The sequence below is a fragment of the Rhinopithecus bieti genome, unplaced genomic scaffold, assembly GCF_001698545.2.
Source record: "Rhinopithecus bieti isolate Rb0 unplaced genomic scaffold, ASM169854v2 scaffold_1467, whole genome shotgun sequence".
Classification (NCBI taxonomy): Eukaryota; Metazoa; Chordata; class Mammalia; order Primates; family Cercopithecidae; genus Rhinopithecus; species Rhinopithecus bieti.
Window position 1 is genome coordinate 420,609 of NW_016803692.1, and position 22,742 is coordinate 443,350.

At 36.4% G+C, this 22,742-nt stretch overlaps 1 protein-coding gene across 1 annotated transcript in view; it reads right to left on the bottom strand.

Annotated features, from left to right (window-relative positions):
• Positions 1-22,742, bottom strand: part of PKN2 (protein kinase N2) — a 171,834-nt gene that overhangs the window by 22,116 nt on the left and 126,976 nt on the right. The window contains 10 exon segments of the mRNA XM_017850747.1: positions 4,421-4,537; positions 4,539-4,575; positions 4,578-4,594; positions 11,042-11,133; positions 11,213-11,288; positions 11,374-11,504; positions 12,790-12,916; positions 13,137-13,311; positions 13,900-13,975; positions 14,294-14,437. Of these exon segments, the coding sequence (XP_017706236.1) occupies positions 4,421-4,537; positions 4,539-4,575; positions 4,578-4,594; positions 11,042-11,133; positions 11,213-11,288; positions 11,374-11,504; positions 12,790-12,916; positions 13,137-13,311; positions 13,900-13,975; positions 14,294-14,437 (992 nt within the window).

The following is a 22,742-nucleotide window of genomic DNA, read 5'->3' on the forward strand; positions in this document are numbered from 1 at the left end:
GAATGCTTGTGATTTTTGCACATTAATTTTGTATCCTGAGACTTTGCTGAAGTTGCTTATCAGCTTAAGGAGATTTTGGGCTGCGACAATGGGGTTTTCTAAATATACAATCATGTCATCTCCAAACAGAGACAATGTGACTTCCTTTCTTCCTGTTTTAATAAACTTTCTTTCTTTCTCTTGCCTGACTGCTCTGGCAAGAACTTCCAATACTATGTTGAATAGGAGTGGTGAGAGAGGGCATCCTTGTCTTCTGCCAGTTTTCAAAGGGAATGCTTCCAGCTTTCACCTAATTTAGTATGACACTGGCTGTGGGTCTGTCATAAATAGCTCTTATTATTTTGAGATACGTCCCATCAACACCTAGTTTATTGAATTTTAACATGAAGGGTTGTTGAATTTTATCTAAGGCCTTTTCTTTTTTTTTTTTTTTTTTTTTGAGAAGGAGTCTCGCTTTGTTGCCTAGGCTGGAGTGCAGTGGCGGATCTCGGCTCATTGCAACCTCCGCCTCCATGGTTCAAGCGATTCTCCTGCCTCCCAAGCAGCTGACACTGCAGGCGTGCGCCACTACACCCAGCTAATTTTTTTGTGTTTTTAGTAGAGACGGGATTTCGCCATGTTAGTCAGGCTGGTCTCGATATCCCAACCTGGTGATCTGCCCGCCTCGGCCTCCTGAAGTGCTGGGATTATAGGCGTGAGCCACTGCACCCGGCCTTTTTTTTTTTTTTTTTGAGACAGTCTTGTTCTATCGCCAGGCTGGAGTGCAGTGGCGAGATCTCTGCTCACTGCCACCCCCTGCCTATCGAAGGCCTTTTTTTACATCTATTGAGATAATCATGTGGTTTTTGTCATTGGTTCTGTTTATGTGACGGATTACGTTTATTGATTTGCATGTGCTGAACCAGCCTTGCATCCCAGGGAGGAAGCTGACGTGATCGTGGTGGGTAAGCTTTTTGATGTGCTGCTGGATTTGGTTTGCCAGTATTTTATTGAGGATTTTTGCATCAATGTTCATCAGGGATACTGGCCTGAAATTTTGTTGTTGTTGTCGTGTCTCTGCCAGGTTTTGGTATCAGGATGATGCTGGCCTCATAAAATGAGTTCGGGATGATTCCCTCTTTTTCTATTGTTTGAAATAGTTTCAGAAGGAATGGTATCAGTTCCTCTTTGTACCTGTGGTAGAATCTGGCTGTGAATCCATCTGGTCCTGGGCTTTTTTTGTTGGTAGGCTATTAATTACTGCCTCAATTTCAGAAAAATATGGAATGCCTCATGAATTTGCATGTCATCCTTATGCAGGGGCCATGCTAATCTTCTCTATATCGTTCCAATTTTAGTATATGCGCTGCTGAAGAGAGCACGGGTCTATAATTTTTAAACGTGGGGCTTGGGTGGGGGAGGGGTGTGGTGGTCAGGGTCCACCAGGCAGTTTCATCAGGGCTTAGACTCCCCAACACAGAAATAAAAAACAAAAACAAAAATAAAATGCAACTACTTAGAAATACTTACTTGATTGTACATTAAAAATTATATAACTTACCAGAAGTTTAAAGGATCTACTGAAGTTTATTAAAATAAATGTGAGCTTAAAATTGCTTAAGATGGCCAGGCATGGTGGCTCACGCCTGTAATCCCAGCACTTTGGAAGGCTGAGGCAGGCAGATCACCTGAGGTCAGGAGTATGAGACCAGCCTGGCCAACACAGTGAAACCCCGTCTCTACTAAAAATACAAAAATTAGACGGACGTGGTGGCACACGCCTGTAGTCCCAGCTATTTGGGAGGCTGAGGCAGGATAATCTCTTGAACATGGGTGGCAGAGGTTGCAGTGAGCCAAGATCGTGCCACTGCACTCCAGCCTGGGCGACAGAGCAAGACCGCCTCAAAAAAAAAAAAAAATTGCTTAAGATCGTTAAACATAATTTTCTTAGCAAACTTATTTTAGTGGCAAAACAATACTGTAACAATTATAAAAATACATTGATTTCTCTCTCTCTTTTTTTTTTTTTTAATTTGGGGGGTCTCACTCTGTCGCTCAGGATGGAGTGCAGTGATGTGACCTTGGCTCACTGCAACCTCTGCCTCTGGGGTTCAAGTGAGTCTTCTGCCTCAGTTTCCCGCAATAGCTGGGATTATAGGCGCCTGCCACCATGCCCAGCTAATTTTTGTATTTTTAGTATAGACAGAGTTTCACCACGTTGGCCAGGCTGGTCTAGAGCTCCTGAGCTTAAGTGATTTGCTAAGTGATCTGCCCGCCTCTGCCTCCCAAAGTGCTGGGATTATAGGCGTGAGCCATGGCTCCCCACTGATTTCTTTCTTTGTAAACAGACTGCCTTGATTAATTGGGTATACTATGTAAAATACATATGTTATTGAATGCTCCTGTTTGTCAGGTATTGTGTCAGTTATTTTCATTTATTAGCTTAATTAATCTTCAATCAAGCCTTAAGATAAATACTTTACAGAAGCAGATAATGAAGCTCAGAAAACGTAATTTGTCTAAAGTTAGACTACAAAACAACAAAGCTAGAAATCAAGCTATTTTGATTCTATGGTTTCAATCAATAAAAATTCACTGATTGCCTAATATGTTCCAGGCATTCTTTTAGGTGTTTCACTAATAAACAGGACAGATATGGTCCTTGCTCCTCTCTTTTAAGTGAAATAAGACCGACAATAAAAATTTTAAAAATAAATCAGATTATTTCATGTAGAAATAAAATGATATGAAAAAGATAATACAGAAAATAGAGCGAATTGAATTGGTTAGTGATGTGATATTTTAGCTAGGGTTCTCAGAAAATTACCTTTAAAGAAATGACCTTTGCTCTGAGAAATGAATGATAAAGGGAGGTACTTCAGATTTGGAGTTCCGTAACGTAGCATTGTATTCTTGTATTTTCACTGGATTTTATAGTTTTATTTGTATATAATTTATATTCTCAGCAAAAATAACAGCTTCTTAAGGCAAACTACATTTATATATCATTTTAAAAACAAAAACAAGCATAAAAAATAAAAGCAAACAAATTCCCATGGCAGCATGGGCTAGGCTTAATCGTAATGCTCTGCCTTATTGAGGGAATGAATTATTCGAAGCCTTCTACTACTTTCTGGCTTTTGCCTCCTTTTAAAATGCTTCAGTACCCATTTGAATTAACCCGTTTCCCTCATCTGAAACTTCAAGGTTATGACAGAATTACAATTATCTGCTTTAAATACCTCTAATGGTTATGACAAGAATCAAATGGAGGAATCAAAGTGAAAGTACAACATGGCTGTCAGTTGCTATTTCATCAGATTATAGACGTGGGATGAAAACTAAAGAGTAAATACAATAGAGATTTACTACTAGATTTATGCTTCCTATGATTTGGGATATATTCTACAGGTGGAGTTCACTGGACTTGCTAATAGTTTGAGTGTTGAAGTTAAGGGAAAAAGAGCATCAAGAATGACTTCTTGTGTTCTGGCTTGAATCTGGTTAATAAAATAGGGAAGATTAAGAGTAGCAGGCCTGGAGTGTAGTAGATGAGGTAGATAGAAAAATGGAAAAAATCAGTTCAGTTTAAGTTGTTAAATAAGACACTTAGCCACGCAAATGGAAAACTAGCTGACCACTGAATATTATTAGAGTTGGAAGTTTAGGTAAGAGGATGGGGCTGGAAACACAAATTTGGTAAACACCAGCATGCAGGGTGCAGGTATTAATAGCACTTTCCTAGGTTCAAATCTTAGCTCCACCATTTAACAGCTATAAAATTAAGATACTAACAGGGAAAATATACATACATGCATATATAATTTCAAGTGTTTACTATTATTCTTACGTATTTGAATAAGCCAAACCTTGACTTCAAAACTACAAAAGAGTTTACAATGAAAAGTCTGCACTTTATCCCTTTGTCTGGAGGCAACACACATAATCAGTTTCTTTTACATTTGTTCAGAGATATTTTAAGCACAAGGATGCAAATACTTGATATTCTTTTAAATTACTCTTTAGAAAGGCAAATACAAATATTTTATATAAATATATGATACAGACTCTTCTGTACTTTCTTTTCAAAAACTTAACAGTGCATTTTGAGTATAATCTGTCTTTAAAGCTGTAATTCTGGATGGCATTCTCTAGTGAGAAAATCTAGTAGCACAAAAAGAAATTTTACTAAAATGAATCTACATTGTTTATCTAAAGAATTAATTGTGGTTTAGGATAATCCATGACATTTTCAACACAGACAACAGAATACATACAAAAAGTATATGGTAAAAAAGTAAGTAAGGAGTTCTAAGTTCTAATATTTCTTGCAGAGATCTATTTTCTGTTAGAAAAAAATCTAAAATTCAAAGAATCTCTTTTCCTTCCCACATGAAATCAGTCATGGAAAAACTCAGACAAATGTCTAAAGCATACTCACACAGCTCTTGGTTCTGAAAAGACATCAGTATGAATGTGCATCATTAGGTCCCCACCGGCAGCATATTCCATTACAAAGCAAACATGCTCTTTGGTTTGGAAACATGCAAAAGGTTCACCAAAAGGGATGCCTTACACTATTCACAGTTTCAAAATTCTTTTTTCACACATCAAGCTGTAAAAGAAAATATTTAAAATAAGCAGATAAAAAATAATTCTAGTTGGAAATAACATTCTTTATAAATTACTAAACTTAAAATAAGCAAAATTTTAGCTATAACTTAAAAATCCTAACATGTGTCTTAGTTTTGCTATATGTGCTATGAAAACTGATCTACCTAAAATACATAACTTTGGTTGAAATATATTAATAGAAACTTTAAAAGATTATAGTGTTCACATTGATAGTCTATAGCACATATATGGTTAGTGGTTATAGTTAATTTTTAAAAAGGCTTAAGGGTGAATTATGAAAATTATTCAGGAATTGGTCAGAGAATTTAGCAATTTAAAGCATACTATGAAAAATTTAAAGTTTGTGGTGAAGGTAATTTCAAGGACAGTATCTATAATTCACAAGCTATAGTATTTAATTTTTTTATCATAAAATTGATATGAAGTTGAGAGGTACAGATATGCTGCATAAAATTTTAATTTAAAAGACTAGAAAATAAAGACAATACATGACAAAGTGTCTAAATGTTACTACAAATTAAGGCACTATTATAAATAAACTCAGAAGATTAAAAGTTAATAGTTTTATTTTGTCATCATTTAAATTTACTAGAAAATAATGTACTTAAAAATTGCCTTGGACAAGATCTGTAAGACGTATTCTAATACATCTGCTTTATTAAGCCAATCTGAATTTTGGCTAAATGTAGATAAACTAATCAGATGAAATAAGACAAAACTAAGATGTTTTGGGCTTAAGTAGATGACAAGTATGTTCTCTTCATTATCTATAGTTGTGTGTTTTTTTGAGACAGGATCTTGCTCTGTCTTTCAGGAGCTGGAGTGCAGTGACATAATCATGGCTCACTGTAACCTTGAACTCCTGGGCTCAAGTGAACTTCCTGCCTCAGCTTCCTGAGTAGCTGGTACTACAGGCACATACTACCATGCCTGGCTTTTATTTTTTGATAGGGACAGGGTCTCACTATGTTGCCCAGGCTTGTCTTGAACTTCCGGTCTCAAGCAATCCTCCTGCCTTGGCCTCCCAAAGTACTGAGATTACAGGTATGAACCACCATGCCAGGCCCTGTCCCTAGTTTTTATTTATGGGTGACTCACTAATTCATTATGGGTGAACTTATGAATGAAACAACTGTTCTCAACTGAACAGGTGTTAGAACTGGGTGGAACATATAAATGGTATAAAACATTTGAGACTCACTGGCTGGACTACCCCTTGAAATTATTTTAATGTGATTCACAGGAATTATTTGAATTACAATAATGATGATACATCTGCATAGATGTCTTTGAACAATGAGATAAAGGAGCAAGGCTCTTTATAGATCCAAATTGACACAATAATTTTAATTTTATGCATTTTATAGCACACAAAAAAGCTATTGCATACAAATCTTCAACTTGTGTCACATTATCTAAATTGTGTATTGTCCCTAAAAGTCCATGCAACAGTCCAACTTTATGTAAAACTTTAAACCTTATTCATCCTGTTCAGAATATTTCCCTCTAAATTGTCATCACTCTTCTCTCCTTATTCCCAAATAACTTGTCTACCAAAACCCAGCAAAAATCCAACCTCTTTTATAAGACTCTACCTAAATCTTGCTCTAAATATTTCTAATAATGATGACAAGAATCAAATAAAGGTGTCAAAGTGAAAAGTGCAACACAAATGTCAGTTGCTGTTTCATCAGATTATAGATGTGGAATAAAAATTTAAGAGTAAATACAACAGAGATTTACTATTGGTTTTATGCTTTCTATGATTTGGGATAAATTCTAGAGGTGAAGTTGACTGGACTTGCTAATAGTTTGAGTGTTGTAGGTAAGGGGAAAAGAGCATCAAGAATGACTGTGTCTGGCTTGAGCAACTGGTATTGCTGTTTAATAAAATAGGGAAGACTAGAAGAGTAGCACGCCCAGGGAGCAGTACACTATATATACTATGGTGTAGTAGTGCACCAGTACACTGATTTCCTCCTAAGAACTGCTATTGTTTGTATTGCTTATTTTAACCTCGACTCTATCTAGTCACCTTTATTACATAATGTATTTATGTCTTGTTTCCCTAAGTTACTAGTTCCTAACATGTTTTGTGTACTTCCTTCAAAGTTCATTACATTTTTAGATAAGTTAGAAACCTGAAAACTTATATAAATAGTCATTTTAGTCAGGGGAAAACATCATTAATAAAACCAAGGTCTTAGAATTGAATCCTACATAAGCTGGTTAGCTGTGCTTTCTTCTACAAACACAAAAATATACTTCCAACCCTATTCTGTTGTGTTGAAATATAAATTGGTAAGAAAAGGAAGCTGAGTGAGGAGGCATTCCAATAACATAAACTTAATATCCTTACTCAGCAATTGAAGGGCAGACGGGACTTAGAGTGTTTTACTAATGGTAGGTACACAGAATATGATCTTTGTTCATAAATTATCTAACACTTTATTTTAAAATCCATAATTTGTGTTCACTTAAAAAGAGGCTGATTTGAAATTTTCTATGATTTATAATTTCAAAGTAAAATAATATAATACAGACTATAGAAAGAATAAATTTAGACTATGAGAACTGTCATTAAGAATCATAAAGTAGGCCAGGCACAGTGGCTCATGCCTGTAATCCCAGCACTTTGGTAGGCTGAGGGAGGTGGATCACTGGAGGTCAGGAGTTGGAGAACAACCTGGTCAACATGGTGAAACCCTGTCTGTACTGAAAATACAAAAATGAACTGGGCGTGGTGGTGCACTCCTGTAATCCTGGCTACAGGGGAGGCTGAGGAAGGAGAATCGCCTGAACCTGGGAGGTGTAAGCTGTAGTGAGCCGAGATCACTCCACTGCACTCCAGCCTGGACAACAGAGTGAGACTCTGTCTCAAAAAATATATATATAAAGTATTCTAGGAACATCTATTAAAAAATAAACAATAACACTAAATTCTATGGCTTAAAAAGATAAGCTAGGAAGTGGAAAGTAAATATTTAAAATTCTGCTCAGTTATAATAAGTTTAGTTTAAGTTATTTACCATTTATACTTGCAAGTAATGAAATATATTACTTTTAAAAATATGCTAGTCTTGGCCAGGTACGGTGGCTCACGCCTGTAATCCCAGCACCTTGGGAGGCTGGAGGTGGGCAGATGTTTGAGACCAGCCTGGCTAACATGGTGAAACCCCATTTCTACTAAAAATACAAAAAATTAGCAGGGCATAGTGGTGCACGCCTGTGATCCCAGCTACTGAGGAGGCTGAGGCAGAAGAATCGCTTGAACCTGATAGGCAGCGGTTGCAGTGAGCCGAGATCGCGCCATTGCACTTCAGCTTGGGCAACAAGAGCAAATCTCCATCTCAAAAAAATAAAAATAAAAAATAAAAAATAAGCTACTCTTAAAAAAAAAAACTTATAATTTTTTTTCTCGCCTTCTTTCAGATATGCTAGAAATTTAAAAGTACTCCTTTTCATATCTTCATTCCTCAAATTTCTCTAAGAGTGTGTTTTATTTCTCACTCTTAGATTTTCTTTTCTCTCTTTTATACCAGTTCTACTTGAGATTTTAAATTTTCATGTTACTGAAAAGTAGAGATTTAAGTTAAGAATGGGTGTGGTGGTTTACACCTATAATCCCACACTTTGGGAGGCCAAGGAGGACCGCTTGAAGCCAGGAGTTTGAGACCAGCCTGGACAACATAGCGAGACCCTGACTCTATGGGGGAAAGAAATGTAGATGGATCAGTTGTATGCACCTGTGGTCCCAACGGGAAGCTGAGGCAGGAGGATGGCTTGAGCCCAGGAACTCAAGGCTGCAGTGAACTAGGATCATGCCACTGCACTCCAGTGTGGGTGACACAGTGAGACCCTGTCTCTACACAAGACTAGATTAATTTTCAGTTGAGATTACTAATGGCCTAGATTCTGGCTACAGCACCATCTTGTGATCCGAACTTTCTGTAGATTTAATTAGAAAGCATTTCTCCTACAAAGATTTAGCACAAAGTTGTAACAAGGTAGCAGAAAAGCCACATAAATCAAGATTAATAGAAGTAGTAAACAGTTTCCTATTATTTTAGAAAATAAATGAATTTACCATTTAAGAATCTGGAGAAAAGCAAATATTCCTTCAGGAAAGGAAAACATTTGACCCTTCTATTATTCCAATTATAAACAGACTTAGAATCAAAGACTTGCTTTGGTGGGATCACAGACTTGCTTTAATTATCTGCTTGTATAACATAAAAATAATTCTAAACATGTAATATGGTGCTCGGAATATTTTATAAATATCCAGCAAGCTCTTTAGTATTAGATATCAAGAAAGCATTGATTTTGATGTGATTGAGGTCTATGAGAAACAGTGAAAAGAAACAAAGGTGAAAAATAGGAAAATCCAAAAGGAAAAGTTTATTTAACATAAAAAAACAAATCTCAATCTTTTGAGGCCTTTCCTTATTCTAAGAACTACCCATATGGTGGAAAAAAATATTAAAAGTTGCAATTTGGCATCTCTATGTATCAGTACAACTCAGTAAGGCAAGTATTACCAAACCAAATATATTTTTAAATATATGAGTTAACTGGGGCTTAAAGATGTTCAGTGAAATGCCTTAGGGTCAAATCCTTACTAAAGAGGAGCAATGAGGACTAGAAGCGTCAGCCTTCTCAGTCATAGCCCAGGGCTCTCTTCATTGTGCAGGGCTGTCTACCAGTAATATTAATATATGCTTCCTAGTGGTGTAAGAAAATGTCCAATGAAAGCCTTTTTCTGTGATAAATATGCCATTTTTATACAATAATGTCCATATTTAATTATTCTGTATTAAGACAGTCATTTCTTAAAGTATATTCTCTAAGTGAATTACAATCTTAACCCCCTAAATCCTTGCATTTTAATAATTATGGGGCCGGACGCAGTGGCTCATGCCTGTAATCCCAGCACTTTGGGAGGCCGAGGCTGGCAGATCATGAGGTCAGGAGATTGAGACCATTCTGGCTAACACGGTGAAACTCCATCTCTACTAAAAATACAAAAAAACAGGCCGGGCGCGGTGGCTCAAGCCTGTAATCCCAGCACTTTGGGAGGCCGAGATGGGCGGATCACGAGGTCAGGAGATCGAGACCATCCTGGCTAACATGGTGAAACTCCGTCTCTACTAAAAAAAAATACAAAAAACTAGCCGGGTGAGGTGGGGCACCTGTAGTCCCAGCTACTCGGGAGGCTGAGGCAGGAGAATGGTGTAAACCCGGGAGGCGGAGCTTGCAGTGAGCTGAGATCCGGCCACTGCACTCCAGCCTGGGCGACAGAGCGAGACTCCGTCTCAAAAACAAACAAACAAACAAACAAACAAACAAACAACAACAACAAAAACACAAAAAAGTAGCCGGGCGTGGTGGCACGCGCCTGTAGTCCCAGCTACTCGGGAGACTGAGGCAGGGGAAGTGCCTGAACCCGGGAGGTAGAGGTTGCAGTGAGCCAAGATGGCACCACTGCACTGCAGCCTGGGAGACAGTGAGACTCTGTCTCAAATAAATAAATAAATAAATAAATAAATAAATAAATAAAATAAATAAATAATAATAAAAAAATTGTACAAAAAGATGTATCCACAACTTAATTAGACCCAGATGTTAGGGTCAAAAAACATGTTTTTAAGAAAAATAGAGGGAAAAAAATAACACATTCTGCTTTGTAAAATACTTTAAACCATTCCATTAACTGTAGATTATTTGTAAATGACTTTTTATCATTTCCATTAAGATAGAATGAAATATAGCCCCACCAAACAACAGATGAATAACAGTTTCTATTCCATATAAACACTTTAACATTTTCATATATAAAAAACTTAACAGAATTAGTTTAAACATTTCACTATCTTTTTTTGGTATCCATTAACCAGTTAATTGNAATAAATAAATAATAATAAAAAAATTGTACAAAAGATGTATCCACAACTTAATTAGACCCAGATGTTAGGGTCAAAAAACATGTTTTAAGAAAATAGAGGGAAAAAAATAACACATTCTGCTTTGTAAAATACTTTAAACCATTCCATTAACTGTAGATTATTTGTAAATGACTTTTATCATTTCCATTAAGATAGAATGAAATATAGCCCCACCAAACAACAGATGAATAACAGTTTCTATTCCATATAAACACTTTAACATTTTCATATATAAAAAACTTAACAGAATTAGTTTAAACATTTCACTATCTTTTTTTGGTATCCATTAACCAGTTAATTGTCACAGGAAGGGTAAAAGGAAGGGGCAAAAGAAAACTAATGCCTACCTTATGTCAAATATAGATACATTAATTTCTTCACATATTACTGTAAAATCGTGATAATTTTGCTGTTGTAATATATACATCATTTCTTTTAACTTACAAATTCAGAATAATAAACAATTTCATTTTAAAACTAACCTGTCTACTTCATCTCGAGCCACAATATCACCTTTCTTTAAGGCTTTTATAGCAAACATTTCATTTGTGTGTTTATATTCAGCTAAAAGCACCTGAAATAAAAATAAAATTATTATTTTCCACTTGAGTTATTAATGTTGTAGATATTTCAAAAAATTCCAAAAAGATTACCTTTCCAAAATGTCCTCTTCCCAAGACAGCACAACACCTGAAATCTTGTAGATTAAACTGAAACCTTTGCTGAGATCTGAAAAGAGAAACGTCAATTAATAATAAGACAATCGAGTATGGTACCAAACATGTAGTAGCAAAACTTGGTATATATTCTTTACCTTTTATCCTCAAGTTCTTGAATACCACTATATTCTAGGCCTGACTGAGGAGTATCAGGCTTGTATTCAGATTGAGATTTTGGAAGTATACTATTTCTGTCATTCTCAATATCAAAAACAGTCTCTGAATCCTGTAAAATATTAAATACACATTAAACCATAGAAACACCCAGAAAACAACTTATTTGGTAATGATAAAATTAAGGAAAAACATTTCAAAAGTCAATATAAATGTTGGAGTGAAAAGTAAAATTCAGATATTCATTCTTTAAAATTTCTTTTTTCTTTTTTTAGAGGTGGGTCTCACTATGTTTCCCTAGAGACCTCTTGAATTCCTGGCCTCAAGCAATCCTCCTACCTCAGCCTCCCAAGTAGCTGGAGCCATTACTTTTATATTAAACTTATCTAAAAAATTCAAAAAACTGGGCTGGGCGCGGTGGCTCATGCCTGTAATCCTAGCACTTTGGGAGGCCAAGGCGGGCGGCTCACCTGAGGTCAGGAGTTCGTGACCAGCCTCACCAACATGGAGAAACCCCGTCTCAACTAAAAATACAAAACTGGCCGGCGTGGTGGTGCATGCCTGTAATCCCAGCTACTCGGGAGGCTGAGGCAGGGGAATCACTTGAACCCAGGAGGTAGAGGTTGCAGTGAGCCAAGATCGTGCCATTGCACTCCAGCCTGGGCAACAAGAGCAAAACTCCATCTTAAAACCAAAACAAAACAAAACCAAAACAACAAAAAACTAACACATTATTATGTATGTTAATCAAGTTAGAAGAAGAATAGTATTTCAGGCAGTATGTCGTGTAGTATCAACCACACTCCTATGTTACCTCTAGCTTAAGCAGCCTATTCTATCTCTTCTGGACCATGAGCATCCAGAGGCTAACAACAATTTCATGCCAACATTAAGAAGTTGGTTATCTCCTGTCAACTCAGTCTAATTTAGCTGAGACTAGACCATAAGAAACACAAATTCGGCTGGGTGCAGTGGCTCATGACTGTAATCCCAGCACTTTGGAAGGCAGAGGCGGGCAGATCACCCGAGGTCAGGACCAGCCTGACCAATATGATGAAACCCCACCTCTACTAAAAATACAAAAATTAGCCGGTCATGGTGGCATGTGCCTGTAACCCCAGTTACTTGGGAGGCTGTGATAGGAGAATCGCTTGCAGGAGGATCCCTTGAACCCGGGAGGCAGAGGCTGCAGTAAGCCAAGATCATGCCATTGCATTCCAGCCTGAGCAACAAGGATGAAACTCCGTCTCAAAAAACAAAAACAAAAAACAAACAAACACAAATTCATACATTCACAGTGGCAATTTTAAATGGAAAGACACGCCTTATTCGCTATGATGCTTTCACTGCTAATTCATTCGGTGAAAAGGAATTATGCAAGGTTTAAAATGGCTTGCCTGTCCTGGTGTATCCAAAACTCTTAATTCAGAAGATTCATCTATTTCTCCAAGGGACGAAGCTCGTGGTGGGGCTGGAGGAGGTTCAGGCTCAAGATCAAAGTCCAATTTGGTTACTGTAGAATCACTTATAGAAGATAAAGTAACTCACCAAAACAGTAATAGAAAGTCTGTACTTTAAACCACTTTAAAATTAAAGCAAACAATTTACTTTTTAAGTACACAGAACACTGCTTTCAAAATACTACTTGGGGAAAAAAACAAGACTCAGTACACCTGCTATAATCAGTATGTAAGAATGTCCCAATAACTTTGCATAAGATATGCTTAAAATCTCAGACACATACCTAGCTTGAGGTGCTAGTTCAGGGATGCGTACATCAACCACTGGCACTGCAGTAGGCACAGGAGCTTGAGGGCTGAAGGTGCCAGAATGATTTACTGTAGGAATAGCTCTTCTTACTAGCCTTCCCCAAGTGGCAATATTAATATTCATTTGAGGAGCTCTGAGAAATGTTTTGCCTGTAGATATTGAAAATAACAAAAATAGAACAAATAATTTATGTATAACCCAAAGTCATAATTTAAAAATTCTTACTCATTAGTTTATAATCTATGAAGAACAAACAAAATTTGTCACTTAAAAAAACTAGTTTTTTACTATTTGCTAGTAAAGGCTGGTGCAAAATAGCATTAAGTAGTTTTAAAAACTACTTAATAAAATAAATAGGTAAGAAATTTTTTTTTCTCTTTAAGTCTAGAAGTAATATGTGGTTAAGGTTTTAAAAATAAATCTTATCTTTTACAGATATAAACTATAATATTTATGAATAAATCAGTAGGATGTCTGGGTTTGCTTCAAATTTGAGAAAGTAGTGAGAGGATGGCATATGGATATAATAAAATGAGTTGACTATTGTTGAAGCTGGATGATTGTACATTCCACTAGTCTCTTCACTTGTGGATACATTTAAAATATTCCTTAATAAGAAATTAGAAATAAATGAATAAACAACAACAAAAAAAACACAGATGGCTACTGCTTTTTAAATGGTAATTAGATGTTTAAGAAAATATCAAAATGCTATGTATTTGATTGTTAGTAATTACCTTGCTGCTTTGAAAAAATTTTCTTTTGTCTTTGAAGTTTTGGTCTTCTTTCAATAACTGGATTAAAAAAGGTAACCTGCAGTGAAGAAAATTCAAGTTGACATGAAAATAGCATTGGATTTATGGTTCATGAAATCCACTAAACTTATAAAATTTGAAAGCTTAAGAGAATCTTAGTTATAGTTTAGTCCAGCCCCTCATTTTCTAGATGACAAAAGAGACATAGGAAGAATAATTGGTTTGTCTCAAGGTCACATACCTATTCAGTGGCATAGCTCAGCCAAAACTCAAGTCATCTGTCTCTCAGCCTAACACTCTTTCCATTTCTATATTATGCTGCCTACATACGTAATTTCAATTGCAGTTATGCACATTAATAAAATACATTTATTACCTCTGCAAATAAAGTACCCTGTGGTTCCAAATAGAGACACATGCCATGCCGTTGGTTGTCTAAAAAATCTTCTAACCTCAGAAATTTTACAGCACACAGAGACCGCCAATCACGCCAATAAACTGAAATTTCCAGTTCACGTGACTAGGATAATTAAAAGAAATAATAAAGAAAACAGAAAAGACATCATTGGACACACACTTGAATAAAATATCACAAAAATATGAAATACAAATACAATAAACAAAAATTACACACACAAAGGTCACACTGTTTTAAAGAGGTTTGTAATGTTTCTCAACTGTATATTACTTTATCAAACTTACACATTTTAATTCAAAGGAACAAAACTTACATTGTGACATTTTCCAGCTAAGGTATTCCTAAAGTATACTTAAAGAATACACAACTGGGAATAACCAGTACAGATGAATAACCACCAAAACTCCTTCTCTTACAGCTTCAATCTTTTGGATTTCCCTCCTCTGTTTGTGATCATGTGCTATGTTACTACCCCAATGCTTGCTTGCTTCAAAGAACTCATTTGAAACCTTTTTATTTCTTTGTCTCATTGCTGAGTCAGAAAAAGTTCTGCAAATAGCATTTATTCTGTACTCACAATGTGCCACATATTGTGCTAATAAGCACTTTAAGAATATTAGGTCATTTAATTTTCAAAAGAATAGCACTGGGTAGCAAGACCCATTTTGCGTATGTAGGGCAGAAAGGGGAAATTCAGACCAAGCTTTATACAGAAAGATATTTGCTTATTATAACAATAAAACATAATTTAAAAAGCAAATTAGCAAGAATTTGAATGTTCAAAAACCAGGGACAAGTCAATTATACCAAAGCTATATGAGAGAATACACAGTAGACATTGAAAATGCTCATGTGGGGAAATACATTTAAGGTTTTAATAATCAGTGTTTAAATGCACCTGTAGAACATAGTTCCTAAGCTGGGGTCAATTCATATACTGACCACTACCTATATGTTTTAATGAATATATATTTTAATCATAAAGTACTGGACTTTTCTATTATTTTGTTTTTTAGGCTTATGTACACCATCCACAAAAACAGATAAATGTTTCTCCTTTTAAGGCTCTACAAAGCAGTAAATTACTTACTTTATATAACAAATTTCAATTTATAAACTTATGCATCTTATTATGTAAAGTCTTGGTATATACAGTAAAAAAAATCTATTGACCTTAAATTATAAATCTAGTTGATGCTAATGAACACAAAAAACACCTATAAAAAATGCAACATGAAAAGAAATGAATCAAAACACAATGTGCCAAAGGGTTTTATAGCCAAACAGGAAACCAATTAGAAAAATACATCTATGGCAGTGAGAATGTGATCTCAGGGACTCCCACCTCATTTCTTCTCTCTGACTCATAATTAATATGGGAGAGAATTGTCGTGAAAGAAGTATGAGGAGAATATAATTATTTTAAGACTAGCAAATGGCATACAGAAGGGATGGGGTAGTAAGGCTGTAATATTCTATTCAAGTTAGAAGTGTAAGTATTTTGGAAGCAGCTATTTTGGGAAATAAACTGGAAGAATCATGTCAGGATTGGTAATTTAGACTCAATTTTTTTAGATTGGAGGAAGAGAGGTCTACTTTCTCCTGCCTTCTTCCACTGTTGCAAGGAAGACTCGTTGTGAATCAGGAAGATGCAAGATGCACATATGCTAGAGACAGAATTAGTACTTGTTAAAAGTTCTTATTACACTTTTACACTGGCTGAAATGGTAAGATTTTGTCTTACTGTGAATAAGAGAAGATCCAATCACCTCATTTGCTATTTATTACAGACACTCTGGTAAAACTAACATATTGACTAATTTCTCTTTCCTCTGTATCTTCCTTCCATGCTTCAAACTAAAGTACATTTCAGGCTGGGCAAGGTGGCTTATGCCTGTAATCCCAGCACTTTGGGAGGCTGAGGTGGGTGAATTACTTGAGGTCAGGAGTTCGAGACTAGCCTGGCCAACATGGTGAGACCCCATTTCTACTAAAAATACAAAAGCTAGCCAGGTGTGGTGCATGTGCCTGTGGTCCCAGCCTCTTGGGAGGCTAAGGCATGAGAATCACTTAAACCCGGGAGGCAGAGGTTGCAGTGAGTCAAGATCATGCCACTACACTCCAGCCTGGGCAACACAGCGAGATCCTGTCTCAGAAAAATAAAAATTAAAATGATCTGAGATTTAGGATAAGTCACCTCATAGACCTTAAGCTAGCTTTCCTAGGATTATACATTGAAGTTTTATGTAGAAAGTAGAAAAGTTCCTCTTCAAAGCTCATCTTGGGTTAAAAATAAAAGACACTAGGAATAATTGCTCCTTACTCTAAAGCCTCCTATCAACTATTAGTTCTTACGCTTTAGCCCAGTTAGTTGCTTTGGCTTACTCAGGCATGTCTGGGCAGGCCCAGGCAAGTCTTAGCTCATAGCTTATGCCCCTTCCTTATTTGAAAATGTTGTTGCTTCCTTAAACCTTTCATAAGCAACTTCCTCTTCCTCTTTGTTCTCCTTTGCACTTACCTATTTAGGAAAGTTTTAGGTTATTAGCAAATCGGTAATCAGTTTAAGACTGTGAGGTCCAGCTCCAGCCAACGGATGCAGGACACAGCAGTGAGGACGACTCAAATGCATAAGGGATATATATATATGTCTGCTTTTCCTTTGTTCTGGTGTGCTCTCGCCATTGTCCCGTCTGCGAGGGGCACTCTTTCTGCAGAAAGTAAAGATTGCCTTGCTGAGAGATCCTTTGTCTCCGTACTGAGTTTTCTTCATGGCACCGATTATCTGTTTCTAACATTTTACATATAAAGCTCTTCACTTTTTGTTACTTTACACTGTTCCCAGTGAGTGTTACTTTCTTCAAAACTTAAGTGGGAGAGTGGCTGTGATCTAGAGATATTTTATGTCAGTACTCCATCACTTGTGTCCAATCCCACTTTAAATCCTAACATCCAGCATGGTTTGAATAAGTAAACCAGTCACATGGTATCTGAAAAACAAGGTACCATATAGATAGACTGAAGCTTCTACATAAGATGTCACTAATGTTTACAACTTACTTTTTATTATTTTTTGTTTTTTGTTTCATTCGCTGCCCAGGCTAGAGTGTAATGATGCAATCTCAGCTCACTGCAATCTCTGCCTCCCAGGTTCAAGTGATTCTCCTGCCTCAGCCTCCCAAGTAGCTGAGATTACAGGCACCCGCCACCACACATGGCTAATTTTTGTATTTTTAGTAGAGATTGGGTTTCACCATGTAGGCTAGGCTGGTCTCAAACTCCTGACCTCAGGTGATCCACCCGCCTTGGCCTCCCAAAGTGCTGGGATTACAGGTGTGAGCCACTGTGCCCGGCCCAATGTTTAGAATTTAAAACGCAAGTGTGATTGCTGGTATGGTGGCAATTTTCTAGATGAAGCAGGTCAGTTCTATAAGGCAAGGGCGTGCTGTTAGTTAATTCCAAAGTCTAGGAGCAACAATATTCTAGACGGAGTGAAACTACCACCAAAAAAAGCTGAGCAGTATGAGTTGAGACAGGTACTGTCCCAACTTGTGTTTCATTTTGTCTTATTATGAATTGAATCTAGGATCAAAAAGAAAACTGCTTGGTGTAGACTTAAGGAATCTGCGTGTCTTATCTGAAGTCTAAGATCTGAAAGTAAACAAAAAAGGTAAGAGACACACTGCATCAGCCTTATGTGTGGTGGAAAGCAACAAATTAAAACATGTGTTGCAACTGAAAAAAGAACAGTATACATCTATCACAAAAGAATTAGCACAAAGAATGCTGAGGTTCCCAAATTGTTCGCTGAGGAGCCCTGGGGTGCCAGAGAGTATTTTCACTTTTCATAGGAAACACAGCAACATCTATGGGACACTGTGAGAACTACTAGCACAAGGCAGTTCATAGTTTCAACATTAGAATACTCCATATTTCTTCCGGTGATGTCATATCTTTGCTAAGGTGGGTTTTCAACAATAATAAAAAGCAACTTCCTAAGAGGAATCATTGTGGAAGAAGAGATGAGAGTGCAGTTATCCTTATGATCCCAAGGTTTGGGAAGTTACATAGTGAGAACAGGTAGACATGTCCCATTAGTTAATTTTAAGTATGTACTAATGGAATAAAAATACTGTTTTCACTCAGTATTTGTATTTTTCAAAAACATCTGTTTTAAGACTTAAATACTAACTAGTAAGCACTTCTTAATACATGGAACTGTTGGGTATTTCTTTAGGTCTAGGGACACACTGCAGAAACATTACAAGGACACTGAGGACACTGAACTGAGAAAGTTTAGGAACTTTGATAGAAGTAATGGAGACCTGGGCTCTACTACTGAAATGAAAAGGGCAAAAGAAGAAAATGTGAACCAGGCTCCACTGCCAAAAAGAAAAGAAAGCTCAAAAAAGCTTTCTGTTGCCACTTAAAAAGAGAATAAACTCAATGCCTGGAAAATTCAAGAGCTGAAGAAAGGTGAGATTTCTGCAAACGTGTACACGAGAGATGATACTCACTGGTCTTCAATGTGCTTCTGAGGACAACATAGGCTTTGGAAATTTATCAGTTAGGGTCCTAGCAGCATGCAGATAGTACACTGAAAGAGTTTAAGCAAAGAGTTTTAAAAATTGGCTACTTATGGAGATGTGATAAAAGTTAAACCAACAAGGAATGAAAAGAATCTGAGGACAAGCAACAGTAGAAATCCATTATCACTCTTAGCCTGAAGGGGCAAGAGGAATTATTAATTGTTGCCAGAATCTGATTTAGACTAAATTTTAAAAAAGGAACTATCCAACAGGAGTTGTGGCCATAGATGAATGCTGTTGTGAAAAGCAAGGCAAGGCAAGGAAGGAGAAAGGGAAATACACACTGCGACTTTCCTTTCCTCCTGCTCTTGCATGTCCTAACAGTGTCTCTCATTCTAAGTCATAGCCAAGTAATTTGAGTAAACTTTGTAGTCATCAGCCCACAAACAGGGTAGGAAGCGAAGGAAGGAGACTGGAATCCACCGGGGAAAAAGAGAAAACCACCACCTCAAGAAACAATAATACATGTTTTCAGTTCAGCAGTCCAATGACAGTGATTCTCCAGCTGGAACAAATGTGACAAAAAGAGGGAAACTTTGGGATCATTTGGGAGGATGAGAAATACAGAGAGAAGAGTAGGAGACAGAGATAATGGAGAATATAAGGCCATGATCTTGCCAGGAAAAGTCGGCCTGCTATAGATGTGGGTTACTGCCTCTGCTCCTTTTATAGGAAAGACACAAATAACTATGATAGAAACTACTATGCTGTATCAACTATGCACAACTGCTTCCTATGTCAATCCACATCATATAACAAGTTCCAAAAACTCCTAATTATTCCAAACCTATTGTATACTTTTCTGCCTCCATGTCTTTACATATATAGTTTCTATTTCTAATCTTATATCTTATTCTCCAACTCAAACATATATTGTTATATAAGATTTTCCTACTATTCTTTCCCCCATACCAGTCCAAATTTTCTCTTCTCCTCAAGGGCAAGTTAAACATCCATCTCTTCTACAAAGGCATCCTTTAAATCCAGCCCACATTTTTCCCCCAAGGTTTTTTAGATGCAGCTATCTTTTTATGTATCCTTGTAGGAACTTATGTTTTCAAATCTGAGGACTCATGGTTGTCATCATTCTGGAAATTACTGGCTATTATTCCTTCAGACATGGCCTCTGCCCCATTCCTTCTAATCCCTACTTCTGGAACTCCACTCCACGTGTTAGTCATTCTTAGTTTATCCTTCATGTTTCTTAATCTTTCTTTCATATTTTTCATCTCTTTGTCTTTTTGTGTTGTATTCTGGGCAACTTCTTTAGCTCTTTTTTTTTTTTTTGAGACGGAGTCTCGCTCTGTCGCCCAGGCTGGAGTGCAGTGGCCGGATCTCAGCTCACTGCAAGCTCCGCCTCCCGGGTTTACGCCATTCTCCTGCCTCAGCCTCCCAAGTAGCTGGGACTACAGGCGCCCGCCAACTCGCCCGGCTAGTTTTTTGTATTTTTTAGTAGAGACGGGGTTTCGCCGTGTTAGCTAGGTTGGTCTCGATCTCCTGACCTCGCGATCCACCCGTCTCGGCCTCCCAAAGTGCTGGGATTACAGGCTTGAGCCACCGCGCCCGGCCTTCTTTAGCTCTTTCAGGCCACTAACTCTCTCTTCTTTTCTTTAACTATGCTCTTAGTTTTCCATTTCAGAAGTTTTATTTCCTATTTTTTTAGTTCTACTTGGTTCTCTTTGTCATCAGCATCAACAATCTAACAATAATGGTCAATAATGTTTCATTTCCACCTTTCCCCCATAATTATTTGAAGCAAATTTCAGACATCTATAATTTCATTTTATTTATTTATTTTAAAACTCTGCTTAGTCTTTTTGGCTCATCACCCATCCTTTGCTCATGTTTTCAAATTCTTCTATTCTTTAAATACTATAATCATTTAAATATTTAAACACAAACTTTAAAATATTTTATATTATACATTTAATAATCCCAATATCTGCTTCTGCTTGGTCATGGTGGCTATATCCTCATATATTTTAAAATTTTGGATGCAAGCTCATGTTGGTAGAATTATTATTCCCTAAGCTTCTGAAATACAATGTAACAGTTTTTTATTTTGTCTCAAACAATTTATTTTTAACCTACCAGGCCTTGGGGTCCTTTATGCAAGGAATACCTCTGGCGCTTTTGCATTCTTTTGCATTTCTTTTTAAACATTTTTCTTAAAATTTCATTATTTTTTAAAATTGTTTTCTTTTTTGTTTGCATTTATTTATAGAATAGAGATAAGGTCTCGCTGTGTTGCCCAGGCTAGTCTCAAACACCTGATCTAGTGATCTGCCCACTTCGGCCTCCCAAAGTGCTGGGTTTACACGCATGAGCCACCACAACCGGCCCACATGCAGCTTTAAATTGGTTACTTTAGTGTCTCATTCTTAAGAAAGCCATGGATGGCCACACATTTGCCCAAATATACAATATGACAAACAGAGATCTTAAAAGAGATCTCAGAAGTAGTATAGACAATTCAAGAAAAAAATTTAAAACATATTCTCAGTTTTAAGAGACGATATTATCTCCATGAGAGAAAACAGGGTGTTTTGCAAAACTAAAGAACAAAATGAACTTTTAAAATTAAAATATGACATCAAATGTAAATTTTCAGTTGTAAAATTTCCTAGAAAGTGGAAAAAAAGACAGGGAAACCACAGACAAAAAAAAATCACAGGATTAATCTAAGAGGTTTAATTACCAAGAGAAAACACTAAAAATGGAGATGAGAAAATTATCAAATAAATAAGTCAAGGAAATTTATTGGATCTGAAACAAATAAGCTTTCAAACTGAAAGTGCCAAACAATATCCACCAAAAAGAATGAAAGATACCCTAGTAAGATACACTACTGTGAAATTTCAGAATACCAGGGAAAAAAAGATAAAATCTTAAAAGTTTTTAGAGATCTAGCAGATCTAACAGATCATGATCAAATACTAAAAATCAAGGGAGACACAGAATTCTTGACAGTAATACTGAGGCTAAATAATAATTACACAATTCAAAATTAATGAAAGTAATTTGCAACCTATTAGGTTGGTGCAAAAGTTATCGTGGTTTTTGCAATAGAAAGTAATAGCAAAACCACTATTACTTTTGCAGCAACCTAATAGAATTCTATACCCCAGGTATGATAGTAGAATATACATATTTTCAGACATATATCATCTCTAAAACTTTATTTCATTCACCCTTTTCTCAGCATGAAAATGGAGGATATGATTCACCAACACGAGGAAGTAAAGCAAGAAGATAGAGTGATCTAAGACTTAAGTGATCCAATGTAGAAGAGAGTTCTCAAGACGACAGTAAAACAAAGTCTCAAGATGAAAGCTGTGTAGCAAGTATTTAAATTGGAGCAGAAAGATGTAAGGCCCTAGAAAGGATGTTTCTAATGGGGAAGAAATGTGGACTAACAGATAACCAAGCATACCTGCTTACACAGTTGTTTTAGAGTCCTTCTGGAGCTTTTGGGGATAAATAATAGGTATGCAGAAAACTAAGCAAAACAAAACAAAGAGGTATTTAGTGGCCCTAAGGGGAGGAAAGGTATTAAAAAGGAAATATAATCACAGTACAGAACATGGTTCATCTATGGACAATCTTTATAGTTATAATAAACACTAGATTATTGATTTAACATAATTATTTGGGAGAATGAGAATAGGAGTGTGGTGGTTTAAAAGTTAAATTCCAACCTTCTTTCATGTAGTGAGTCAAAAATTTCTGAAAATTAGAAACCAATAAATGAAAAGTCTCTTGGGTTCTTATAATCTTATTTTGTTGTTATTATTATTATTATTATTATTTTTTTTTTTTTT